General features: G+C 58.7%; 1 protein-coding gene across 3 annotated transcripts in view; it reads right to left on the reverse strand.

Moving 5' to 3' along the window:
- The window catches only part of RAB40C (RAB40C, member RAS oncogene family), a 29,379-nt gene extending 21,197 nt beyond the window's left edge, over positions 1 to 8,182 (reverse strand). Inside the window, exons 1-2 of one of the 3 annotated variants that reach the window (XM_047838476.1) lie at positions 8,040 to 8,182; positions 7,335 to 7,558 (exon numbers count right to left, since the gene is read on the reverse strand). In XM_047838476.1, coding sequence (XP_047694432.1) covers positions 7,335 to 7,476 — 142 coding nt within the window. In that variant the 5' untranslated portion in view covers positions 7,477 to 7,558; positions 8,040 to 8,182. The other 2 variants (XM_047838477.1, XM_047838478.1) reach the window with 2 other exon arrangements.
- Positions 8,183 to 12,126: the final 3,944 nt, after the last annotated feature.

The raw sequence follows: 12,126 nt of genomic DNA on the forward strand, positions 1-12,126 counted from the left end.
GGTGCCCCTCTTTCTTTCTTTTTTTAAAAATAAATAAATAAATAAATAAATAAATAAATAAATAAATAAATAAATAAATATGTATATATATGTATTTTTTTTTCCATGTTTATTTATTTGGGGAGGGGAGCAAGAGAGAAAGAGAGAAGATCCAAAGTGGGCTCTGTGCTGACACGAGAAAGCCTGATGCAGGGCTTGAACTCACAAACCATGAAATCATGACCTGAGCCAAAGTCAGACACTTAACCAAGTGAGCCACCCAGGTGCCCCCAAACCAGCGTTTTTAAAGGCTATGTAATATCTCACTCTGTGAATATACCATATATCTACTGCTGGACCGTTAGAAAAAAAAAAAAAAAAAGCCTTGATTTTCTTCAGTTGTGTCCCCTATTATCCCTCAGGAAAGATTCCTAATTACTTAGGTCAAAAGGGAAGCTCTTTAAGGCTCTGGATAACACATGTTGCTGACTCCCTTACAGCACAAAATACACACCCCGGCACATTTTTAATGTTGAGTGTCACCAGATTTTCTCTGTAATATACTTACACAATTACTTTGCAATATACTTACTTACTTAATTTTAAAGTTAAACATCTTAGGGCGCCTGGGTGGCTCCGTCGGTTAAGTGTCTGACTTCGGGTCAAGTCATGATCTCACAGTTCGTGAGTTCAGGCCCCACCATGGGCTCTGTGCTGACAGCTCAGAGCCTGGAGCCTGCTTCCGATTCTGTGTCTCCCTCTCCCTCTGCTCCTAACCCACTCGGGCTTTGTCTCACTGTCTCTCTCTCTCTCTCTCTCTCTCTCTCTCTCTCTCAAATATAAAATAAAGAAAAAAATTTTAAAAAATAAAGTTAAACTTCTTTCCACGCATTATTTTTCGTTAGAATCCCACCTCTGAGAACTCTGTGTGGCCCTGGCCAAGCGACTTACAATGAGGGAGATCCTCCTACTGATGATACTACCACCAAGTTGTTCTCACTTATCCAGGAACCTGCTCACTGCCAGCCCCAGTGACCGCGAGAGCTGTAAGTGTGCATGCGCACCCAGGACCTCTGGCTCCCGTGGGAGAGCCACGTCAGACACGAGTGCGGCAGCCTCCGCACGGTGATGCGAAGCCACGTGCCATACCTCGGTTGAAATCTGTGCTCAGGGACATAGCTGGTCCCTGTCCAAACTGCATCTATAAGGAAATCAGACTCCGCTCCCGACATCTTCCGGCACTCTGAAGACTGCCGACATCAGACCCAGGAAGGACTAAACCACCCTGTTCTTTCAGTTGCTCAAGGCCGTACGCAGTGTTTTCAAGTCCAGATACTGTCACCAAACCCACCAGCCGTCCCCCGAGCGAGGCGTTGCACAGACCTGATGACCAGGGGCTCACCCGAGCTCGGCCTGGGTGATGGGCACTGCTGCCCAGGAAGATCCAGGTTGGCAATGACCCAGCTCCTGACTGTCTGTACTCTGACACTTTCCAAGATCCGCAAAGTGTCTGCCTGTTGCCAGCACTCGGGCCTTCTTCCGTTCTCTGTTCTTGATGAGAGATGCCGGTACGTTCTCTTCCAGGGGGCTGGCCTCCTGACACCAGGCCCCCTGCATTCCTTCCTGGTTAGACCACTCCTGACCTTCCCTCCCTCCTCGCGATCCCGAAGCCCTGTCTTTCTGAGCACCGGCCGCTCACCCTGCACAAATCACTTCCCAAATCGCCTCCCCCTCACGCATTCCAGCCAAAGGGCCGTACCCCTCTGGACATAAACAGCTAGCACCATGAAGGGCCAAAGCTTGTCTGGTGGTACCCCACCGTCCCGCTCGTGTCCTGGGGTCCCCACCACATCCGTCAGTGCCAGGCTTACCCGGTCACCTCTGTTCCCCTGGCTCCCCTCTACCCTCCGAAGGACACACATCCACAGTCGACGAGCTACCCAAGGCTCCAGTCTTGGCAGGAGACAACTGCACGCTGTGGCCACTTCACTACTTCTCCTTCACTACCAGGTCCACGTGAGCACAGTCACAACAAGCAAGCCTCGGTGTCCCCTGGCTCAAAGGGCAAGTTCATTTTGTTCACTTGTATTTACTCTCACTCCCAAAAGACTTAAGGGGCCCACTTTCCCACCCTAAGGGCGACCCAATACACCCAGCCTTGGCGCAGTCGGCCCCCTTCCGGGTCTCTGACATCTGCACTCACAGTCCTAGCCTCCTTCCCCTGAATGCCCAGGGCAGTAAACCCAGCCTCATGGGCCACCTTGTTCCAAGCCAGGGTGCTGGACACTGAGACCTTACTCCGTTTTCTCCAAATGCCTGACGGCGACACCCTGACCCATGTGGCCCCAGGACCCACCAACACCCACACTAGATGCTGCCCACTGCCGGGGGCCTGGCTGCAACTCCACCCTCTCCCTTCTCCTCCTCACTGGCCACGGGCCCCAGACTAGGTACGTGGTCAACTTTTCAGGGACCAGCAAATGCGCACCTTACCAGTTACAAAAGGAAGTGATGTGGCTGAAAGACCCTTCCTGCCTGCGTCCTTTGCTCCCTGTCGCGGTCTCCTCCCTGAAACACACTTCGGTTTAGTTCATCATCCAAGCCACACGCTTGTTGGCGGGGACAATGACATTATGTGTACCCAACACGACAGGGCAATGTCACTGAGACACCTGTTCTATTATCCACTCGAGCTTATGGAAACTGCTGCAGGTTGGGGGGAAAAAAACTGAAAATTTAAAATATTCTATGGGGTGCCTGGGTGGCTCAGTCGGTTGAGTGTCCCACTGTGGCTCAGGTCATGATCTCACAGTTCGTGGGTTCAAGCCCCACAACAGGCTCTGTGCTGACAGCTCAGAGCCTGGAGCCTGCTTCTGACTCTGTGTCTCCCCCTCTCTCTGCCCCTCCCCTGCTCACTCTCTGTCTCTGTCTCTCTCTCTCAAAAAATAAACAATTAAAAAAAAAAGTAAAATATTCTACCTACCCACTTTAAGAAAATTTAGGCAAGGCCACGCCGGTTCAAATTACAAATCAGCCTAGTCAGCTTGTCCGGAAGCAGAAACAGAACGCTGCCCCTCTCAGCCTGCCACCCTGTCCGGCTGGGGTAGGCTGATCTCTACATCACACACAGCGTAGGTGAGCGCCTCTGGCAAAGGGACAGGTAAGAAACCCAGCCCCGCACAGATGAGTCGCATACACTGGAAACTGGTGGTTTGCTGCCCTGGTTAGCCACTGACCCTGGGAGCTGCTGGGGCTCTGCTCTGCTGGTCACAGCTAGGAGAGAGGCAGGCAGGGCAGGAGCAATGCAGTGAAGGCAGGACAAATAGGCCTCAATGACTGGGCTCAGGTCCCAGAGCAGCGGGGGAGGCAGCTCCAGGACCAGGGAGGGCACGTGGTGAGAAGAGGGCACCCACACCCATCAGCACCAGGTGCCCAGCGGCCACACTCCGGCCAACAAAGCCTGGAGAGAAGTGTCACCCAGGAACTCAGCAACCAGCTCCTCAGGGCCCAGGAGAAGGGGGTCGGGCAGCCAGCGCCTAGGGAGACAACGGGTGCCAGGCCCCGTGCTGCCTGTGACAGCTGCAGAGTCTCGGCTCGTCTGAGTTTTAGCTCCTCATCTGCAAAACGGGACGATGGTGGTGCTTCCGTCACAGGGTGGCGGAGGGGACGAGATGACAGACAGCCAAGGGGGAGCCCAGCACTGCGACCATGCCGGGCACACTTCACACTCAGGGCCGACGCCCCTCTTGGAACCTGGCATCTGACAGAAGAAAGGTAAAGCCTAGTAAATCGCCCAGAAAACGGACAGAACCCAGACACAAGCACCAACCACACACAGAGAAAGAAAAGAGACCACGAGGGGTCGTGCGGTGACCCAGCGACAACAGCAAGTTTCTGTCAACACAGACACGCTGCACACGGGCCGCTTGTTCATTCAGGACATGCAGCAGTTGATGCCTCCTGGGTACACATCTCACACCAACACTGGGGACAAAGCAGCGGATGACGCACCACAGGCATACCGTCCGGGACCCGTCCTGACTCAGGAAAACAGCACAGCCTTTCCCCTGGGTTGGCGCTGAGGACACACACCAACTTCCAGCCAGGCGGGAAGAGATGTTCAGAACCGTCCAAGGAAGCACCATGGAGCTGGGGGAGCGGTGAGCTCCAGCCTAGCCAGCGGGTGGCTGACAGGGGCTGTGGCCGACGCTCTGGACCGCTCCCCCCACGGACAGGGCACGCACTGTTCGCTCCCACGGACATCAACAACCAGCAGGCCCCAGAAGCTCACGCAGACATCACGCTTGCCTGGCTTTGTCCACACCCGTCACAAACGCCTCGCTCCTCCTACTAACCCGCCAGCCACGCCCGAGGCTCAAAGTACACTCAGCAGCTCCCAGCGACACTGACCGCGGGAGAAGCAGACAGGCCGGGATGGATTCGTGTCCGCTAGTGAGTCTCTCAGAACGTGGGCCTATCGACCACAGTGCACTTGCTCGTCGGCCCTCGAGCCTCACCGTGAAGACCTGTGGGCGCCAAGACGTTCGCCGCCCTCAGAAAGGTGGCAGCGGGCCCGTGCACCCACAGCAAGGGCGTCCCTGGGCTCCGGGGGCGGCCAGCACACACCCCCAGGGCAGACTCAGAGCCGGGGTGCACTCGGGAGTAGAAGTTGCTCATGAAACACCCGCACCTCCTTCCAGCCAGCTCTCACAACCAAGACCCGCTGACACATTGGTACCGGAGCGTAACGTCCCAGCAGGTAGCCCGGCTGGACCTCTGTGCAGAGCACGCCTCTCCCCCAAAGACGGCGCCTGCCTCCTCTACAACCACTGCTGCGTATTTAGGGGAGACAGAGACCTCCTGCAGGGAACGGTTCCAGACCACGGAGACCCGCACACACAGAGCACACCGGCCCGGCCAGAGAGCAAGAGGCTGCTGCGGGCTCCCTGGGGCACAGGCACAGTGTCGCACACGGCTGTCCCCGCTCTGGGTGCCAGCACGAGGAAGGCCACCTGGATGACTCCCGTGTCCGCAAGGCCGAGGAGAACGACGCGCACTCACATACCTGCCTCAAGAACAGGCTAGGCGAGACTTCGATACAGGTGAGGAATCAGGTCGGCCCAAGGAAGGGACTTTGATCACCCGTCCTCCACGAAGTGGGGATTTCCCTGCCATGGGGTATCCGCTCCTGGTCACAGGAACCATGCACGCTCAGGCAGAACACAAAGAAACCGGGAGAGACGCTGAAGGCTTTCAACGGTGAATGGGAAAAAGAAATGCACGTATATCCCTTGCAAGAGAATCAAAAATGCAACAATTCCCGGGGAGCCTGGGTGGCTCAGTTGGTTAAGCTTCGTCCAGCTTCGGCTCAGGTCAGGATCTCAAAGTTTGTGAATTCAAGCCCCACATCAGGCTCTCTGTTGTCAGCACCGAGCCCGCTTCGGATCCTGTCCGTTCCGCCCCTCCACCCCGCTCATTCTCTCCCTCAAAAATAAACACTAAAAAAAAAAATTCCTGAACGTTATTAACTCTTCCAAAAAGAGAATTTACGTTCTCACGGAAACCCGAGAACCAGCTGCTCCAGAGCTCCCCAAACCCTCAAGAGTCTCCCTTAAGAAGCCTTCAGAGAAGAAAGAGGCGCTTTCGGAACCACCAACTTCACTCTGCGAAAGAGCACTGGCCCCCGGGGTCCGTGAGCTGGTGCCCTGACCACAAACACCCGCTCCCCTGTTGCACACGTCTTAACCCCGAGGATGCTACGCAGAGGCTGGCACTTCCTATTTTCTACTCGATGGGAATTGTGAGTGTGCCCTGGCCCTAACTGCACATGCGGCCTTTCCAAGGGTGGGCTTTCCTCACCACTTCTGGAAGACGGCCCTCCCCCTGGCCCAGCTCCCTGGCCTCAGGCAGGTCGCCACGCTCTACTCAATACTGGCCCTACTTCAGTCAACGTGCCACAGGAACTAGGGCAGCCACCGCCGCCACCCGACAGAGGGGACAGGAGGTGGGACCCCTCTCTCCGACTAGTGGCTCTGTGTGCCCTGAGTGCTCACTGCACCTGACTGGAGTAGCTGCCGGCAGGGTGAGCTAGGCCTCAAAGGCACAGACCCAGGTTCCAGGAAAACACTGCTGCCCCTGATGAAGCCAGGGCCCCTCGCGCTCTTGTAAACGCGTACCACCGGCCTCCGGGGAGCGCGGCTCCCCCTGGAAAGGCAGCCAACCGCTCACTGTCAGGAAGGACACCTCTGACCGGCACCGCGAAGCGACCGTCGAGGTGGCAGGAGCCCATGACGGGGCACGCTAAGGCCCCAGTGGGGCCCCTCCCTCACCCACAACACACCCAGGGCTGCTCCCTTCCTGCCCTTCGAGGGACCTCCTCTGACAGGTGCTGAGAACACATGCTCCGGGAGGCGAGGCGGCGGCTGCCTACCACCGAGGCCGTCCCAGCAGGAAGGGCGTGCAGCCGGTCCAGGTGATCCAACAACCTTGACAAGTCCTAAAACGAAAGGTTGGGAAAAACAGCGTCCACGCCGCCAGCCGCCAGCCGCCTGTAGGCGAGCAATTTAGCAAACAGCAAACGCTCAGAGCAGTCTGACAGGACCGACCAGAGTCCAAGAAACAAAGCAACAAAGGGCGTGGAGAACAAAGACCTGAAGAGGTAAAATTAGATAAAACTACTTGCGGGAGCACAGAGGTCCTTGCAAAACCTGGGTGCTGACGTTCCCAAGCGGCTCTCCTGGTTCCTCTAAAGGGACCCCAAGTCCACGTGGCTTGGGACGGGCCCCAGCACAGAGGGGGCACCGGCCCCACCGCTGCACTTGGCCGTGTTAACTGCCTTCGCAGGGGACGCGTATGTGCTGCGTATTTGAGCCGCGCAGCCACCAGCGTTGAGAGCGGGGCATGTCCTTCCAGCACCGGCGCCGGTTCCCCGGGCGCAGCCGCGGGGTCACGGGAGCGGCCCGGCCACCCCTGGCACACCTGCTCACGGGCTGTGCGCCGCACAGAAGCCCCCGCACCTACATCCTGGCCCCCACTTTCACAGCCCCTTTCAGGGCACTGCCGGCCCCGCGGGGGCCCGCAGCCACCAGGCCGCTCGCCGCCAAGTCGCGGCCGCCCGTCTAGCGCGCAGCCCCCACGAAGGCCTCAGGCCGATGAGCAAAGTGCCAAGCCGCCGAGAGCTCCGGCTCCGGCTGCCGCGGCGCCGCCGGGGGCCTCCTCCGGGGAAGAAAGAGGAGACGGGGACGCAGGCCCGCTCCCCGCCGGCGCGGGGTCGGTCCGGGCGCCGTGGACGCGAGAAGGCAGGCCCCCGCGACTGCCGGCTGGGCTGGCCGGGCGGGCCCGGAGCGCGGCCTTACCGTTGCTATAGGCGTACGGAGACTCGGCCGCGCCGTCCTGCAGGCTCTCCAGGATCTCGCCCTTGCCCACGTCGCTGTCGCCCACCAGCAGGAACTTGAGCAGGTAGTCGTAGCTCTTGACCGGGCTGCCCTGCGTCCCCATCCTCTCACGCGCGCGCGGGCCGCGCCCGCATGCCCACGGCGCCGGCCGCGGGAGCACGGCGGGGAGGAGGCCTCGGAACGACCTGCGGGCCGGAGCGCGGGTGAGTGGGGCCGGCCGGCGAGGCCCGGGCCGCGCCCGCTCCTCCGCCCCCGCCGCCTGCACCTGCAGCACCACCACCGCCGCCGCTGCCACCACCACCCGCCCGCCTCACCTCAACGCTGCCGCCGCCCCGCCGCTTCCCGCACGGAGACTAGCTGCCTCGCCGCCCCGCCCCCGGACCGAGCGCCGCCATTGGCTGTCGCCCCGCCCGCCCGCCCAGGCCCATTGGCCCCTGCGCAAGTCCGTCACGGTCGCGGCCCCCCCTCCACCGTTTCCCACATAGCACCAAGAAGCCTCCTGTCGCCCCACCTCCACGCCATCCTCATTGGTCGCCCGCCGGCATTTTCTCATCGCCATTGGCCCATACGCACGTCCGTCACGACTGTCCGCCCCCACCGTTCCCCACGCAGCGTTGCGAAGATGCTGACCGTCTTGCCTGGTCGCCGTCGCCGTTGGCTACTCACCTCCGTATTTCCCGGAACCTCTGGTTTGCCGGCACGTCCGTCAGCACCTCTACCGCCCCGGCCGCTTCCCGCAGAGCACCTCCGAGTCAACAGCAATCCCGTTCTCTGCCCTCGCAACACCTCGGCCCTCGCCCGCCCCCTCCCCGTTGCCATTGGCCACCGCTGCCTATCCTCCCAGAGCCACTGGTCCGCCCACACGTCGATCACGGCCCCTCTAAGCCCGCCCCGCTCACCCCGTGCTTTCCTCCCTTCCCTACATGCTCACCAATCAGGAGCTTGGGACTCCAGATTGTTTGCATACGCCCCCTTCCCACAAGCGGGAGCAGGATGGTGGCCGTCCCCGGGGGTCAGGTGACGCGGCTGGGTCCCGGAGGACTTAAGCCTCTAACAAGTTGCGGTCGCTACTCCCGCAGAGACCTCAGCGAGGGCAGAGAGCCCCCCTGGAACTGTGCTCTCGGGAGCCGCCCTCCCCGCGTTGGGGCGGGGCCCGGGCGTGGCGGGACGAGTCCGGCCAATCGGCGCTCAGGGGAGGCCTGGGAGGCGGGACTTCCTCTCCGGTGGGGGTGGGGTCGCCGGAGGCGCTCAGAGCCCTCCGGCGAACTGGCGAGGGTAAGGGGCACCGCGGCCTGGGCCGGTGGTCCTTAGGTCGCGGTACACGACTGCGAATGCCCAACGTTCTCGAACCTCGGCGCCTGGGAGGACGGCAGCACGGGCCCTGCCCCCAGGGTCTCGAGGCAGGAGCCGCGCCGCCCACCAGGTCGTAGCGAGTCAGGCAGGGTGGGGGTCCCAGGAGGAGAGGGGCGTGGCGGTCCGGGGCAGGACTGGGGGGCCTCCAGGAGGAAGTCAGCCCGCGGTTGTTTACAAGAAGAAAGGGTTGTTTTTCTTAATGGGCAAAGAAGTATGCAGAACCTGTGAACACGTGTGAAGACGCATTTTCACTCTGCAAAATGGAAATTAAAGCAAAATAATTCCCCTTCCAGCCATCAGATTGGCAGCAGCGCTTGTGGGCCAGGACGTGGGAAACAGCTCTCTTGAGGGGGTCGGACAGGCTCGTAATTTAGCTTGGCGAAGTCCTCAGAAACGAGGTCAACGAACTTCACTGCAACGTTGTAGTCATGTTGAAGGTCCAGAAACATCTAGGACCGCTGTTTGGGAGCTGTTGAATCAACCCCGTTCATGCAGTTCTACAGTGAACGAGATGAGGTGCAAACAACACTGTCGTGAGACGAGATGAGAAGAACGCAAATGACAGCATGATCTATCCAGTGTAATTTCAATTTATGCTCTTAAAAAGCTAACAACACATTTGATTCCAGGTTTAGGTCTATGAAAGCAGAATACGTCCATAGGAAGTGGTCTGGGAAGTATGACAGGATCCTTTCCTCTGGGATTGCGGATCAAGAGTGACTTTCTCTGGGCACTTGGGTAGCTCCAACTCTTGGTTTCCGCTCAGGTCATGATCTCAAGGTTTGTGATTTCGGTCCCGCGATGGGCTCTGTCCTGATGGTGCGGAGCCTGCTGGGGACTCCCATCTCCCTTTCTGCCCTGCACATGCTCACTCGCACTCTCTCTCTCTCTCTCTCTCTGAAAATAAATAAACTTTAAAAAAAGTGGCTTTCTCTTCATTGATAACATTTTTATGAGAACATTATTTACACATGATGCTTAATAATGAGTAGCCCTGGGGCACCTGGGTGGCTCAGTCTGTTAAGCCTCCCACTTTGGCTCAGGTCATGATCTCACAGTTGGTGAGTACGAGCTGACAGCTCAAAGCCTGGAGCCTGCTTCGGATGCTGTGCCTCCCTCTCTCTCTCTCTGCCCCTCCCCCGCTCATTCTGTTTCTCTCAAAAATAAATAAGCATTTTAAAATTTAATGATAAAAGCACTTTTTTCACCTTGAATAAAAATCATTGAATTGTGCTCACAGAATGGGTGAATTGTATAATATGTAAAATATGCCTCAGTAAAACTGTTAATAAAAGAATTAGTTGCCAAAGCTGAGCCAAGCACAGCCCTTACCAGAGCAGGCACTGAGTGCTATGTGCAGCGGAGAGGCCACAGGGAGGTAGGGCTCCCTGGAAAGCACATCTGTGCAGAGGGAACAGGCATGTGCCCACAAGGGCCATCCCCCGGTGTGCTGCGCTGAGGACAGCCCAGCTGGCATGTCCACCCAGGAAGTAAGGAGCTGGTTGCAAGAACTTTCTTCCCATGAGGTCACCGAACCTAGGCCATCCCTCCAGTAGCAGGTGGTTTTCAGGGAGCCGACCCCAGCGTGAATGGCACCACACCAGTGACCCCGTCCCCAAGCTGCAGCAGCCTTTCCCGGGAAGTGTGCCACAGGCAGGCCTCTGAGCATTTTGGTGTGGTGCCTGGGGGGCTTCCTGAGGAGCTGGTTCCTCTGCTGGGTGAGTAGCACCTGGGCCTTCCTCACCTGCCTTCAGAGACTCTCCTCCGGTGCTCCTGGTCCTCTGGGGACGCACAGAGCCGGGACACTTGAGGGCAGAGACTGACTAGGCATGGGCAGGGCCACCTGGCTCGTTTGTAACCTGCAAAGGAGCCCTGACGATCCTGCTCGTGCACTTGCTCAGGCCACGCCCTCCTCCTGCAGAATGGCCCTTCCCTGGATGCTGGGTGGCAGCAGATTCAGCCTCCACATTTACAGGAAGGGCACAGCCACCCGCCTCACACAATGCTACAGAAACAGCCAGGGGCAGGGTCTTGTTGGGAGGTAGGGGACCGAGTCCCCAGAGGGGCCAGGGACTGAGTGTTGGCTGGCGCAGCACAAGGGAGCTGGCAGGTGTCTGCCCACCCCCTGAACCTCGAGCTGGCAGGGCAGGGAGGGTGCTTGGGGGTGACGGGACCGGCCTCTCCCGCAGCGGTCAGTGGCGGCTCTGCCCTGGCGCCACCCGCTCCCTGCTCGGAAGTACCAAGACCCTCGTTCCGGGACTGGAAGCACTGTGGGGTTGCCACTTTCCTTCTTGGTTTCTGAGGCTGCCTGAAAGGGGCAGTGGGTGACCACCCACTATCATCCCCTCCCCAGAGATTCTATCTATTTTTAATTTTTTTTCAGAGATTTTATTTATTTTTTTTTTATTTAAAAAAAAATTTTTTTTCAACGTTTATTTATTTTGGGGACAGAGAGAGACAGAGCATGAACGGCGGAGGGTCAGAGAGAGGGGGAGACACAGAATCGGAAACAGGCTCCAGGTTCCGAGCCATCAGCCCAGAGCCCGACGCGGGGCTCGAACTCACGGACCGCGAGATCGTGACCTGGCTGAAGTCGGACGCTTAACCGACTGCGCCACCCAGGCACCCCTCAGAGGTTTTAAATCAGAAGCATCCTTCATCCCTCTAGGACTTCCCCCGAAGAGGCTCCGGTGGCTTTAGCTCCACCGCCTGCTCCGCATCACCCAGGACAAACCGAGGAATCGGGCTCCCTATGCAGGCTTTTCAACCGGGCCTCTCCCAGCACAGCCTGTGGAGCAGGTGCAACCGTCCCTGCTTTGTAGGTTGGAGGCCCGTCCGGGGGTGTGATCCTTGGGGGCAGGCGTGGGCGAACTCTCCTCAGGGGCTTCGGGCCCTCCACTGGGTTCCTGCACTGCTCCCAGCCCCTCTGAACTCTTACCTCCCTGCCTCAGACCAAAAAGGCACCATAGGAACCCACAGGGTCTGGGGCAGTAGGGCCCAGACAAGGGCGGGATGGGGGGATGGGGTGGCGGGCGAACTCCCTGGTGTCCGGGAGGCCTTGTGGACAGAGGCGCTGCCTCCCACGCAGATGTGTGCCCTTCTGCAAAGACGTCCTGGGGCTAAGTGCCAGCTCTCCGGACTGAGGAGGGGACAGGAAGGCATCCCTGCTGCCGAGAAGGGCCTCAGGCCAACGAAGCAGTCCAGAGCAGTCCTCTGCTTCCAAGTCCTGGCTCAGCCTTGCTGAGGTACCACGCGTTAGGTGGTTAAGGGTGAGTCCCGGCACCCCCCTCTCTCGGGAGACTCAGGAAGTATCTAGTGAAGAAACTCCCCAGGCCCCCCGCAGGCCTCCACACACGGCTCCTGTCCAGGCGGGGAGTGGTCTGGGATGTCTTTGCCTTCC

This window comes from Prionailurus viverrinus, chromosome E3 (assembly GCF_022837055.1).
Source record: "Prionailurus viverrinus isolate Anna chromosome E3, UM_Priviv_1.0, whole genome shotgun sequence".
NCBI classification, from domain to species: Eukaryota; Metazoa; Chordata; class Mammalia; order Carnivora; family Felidae; genus Prionailurus; species Prionailurus viverrinus.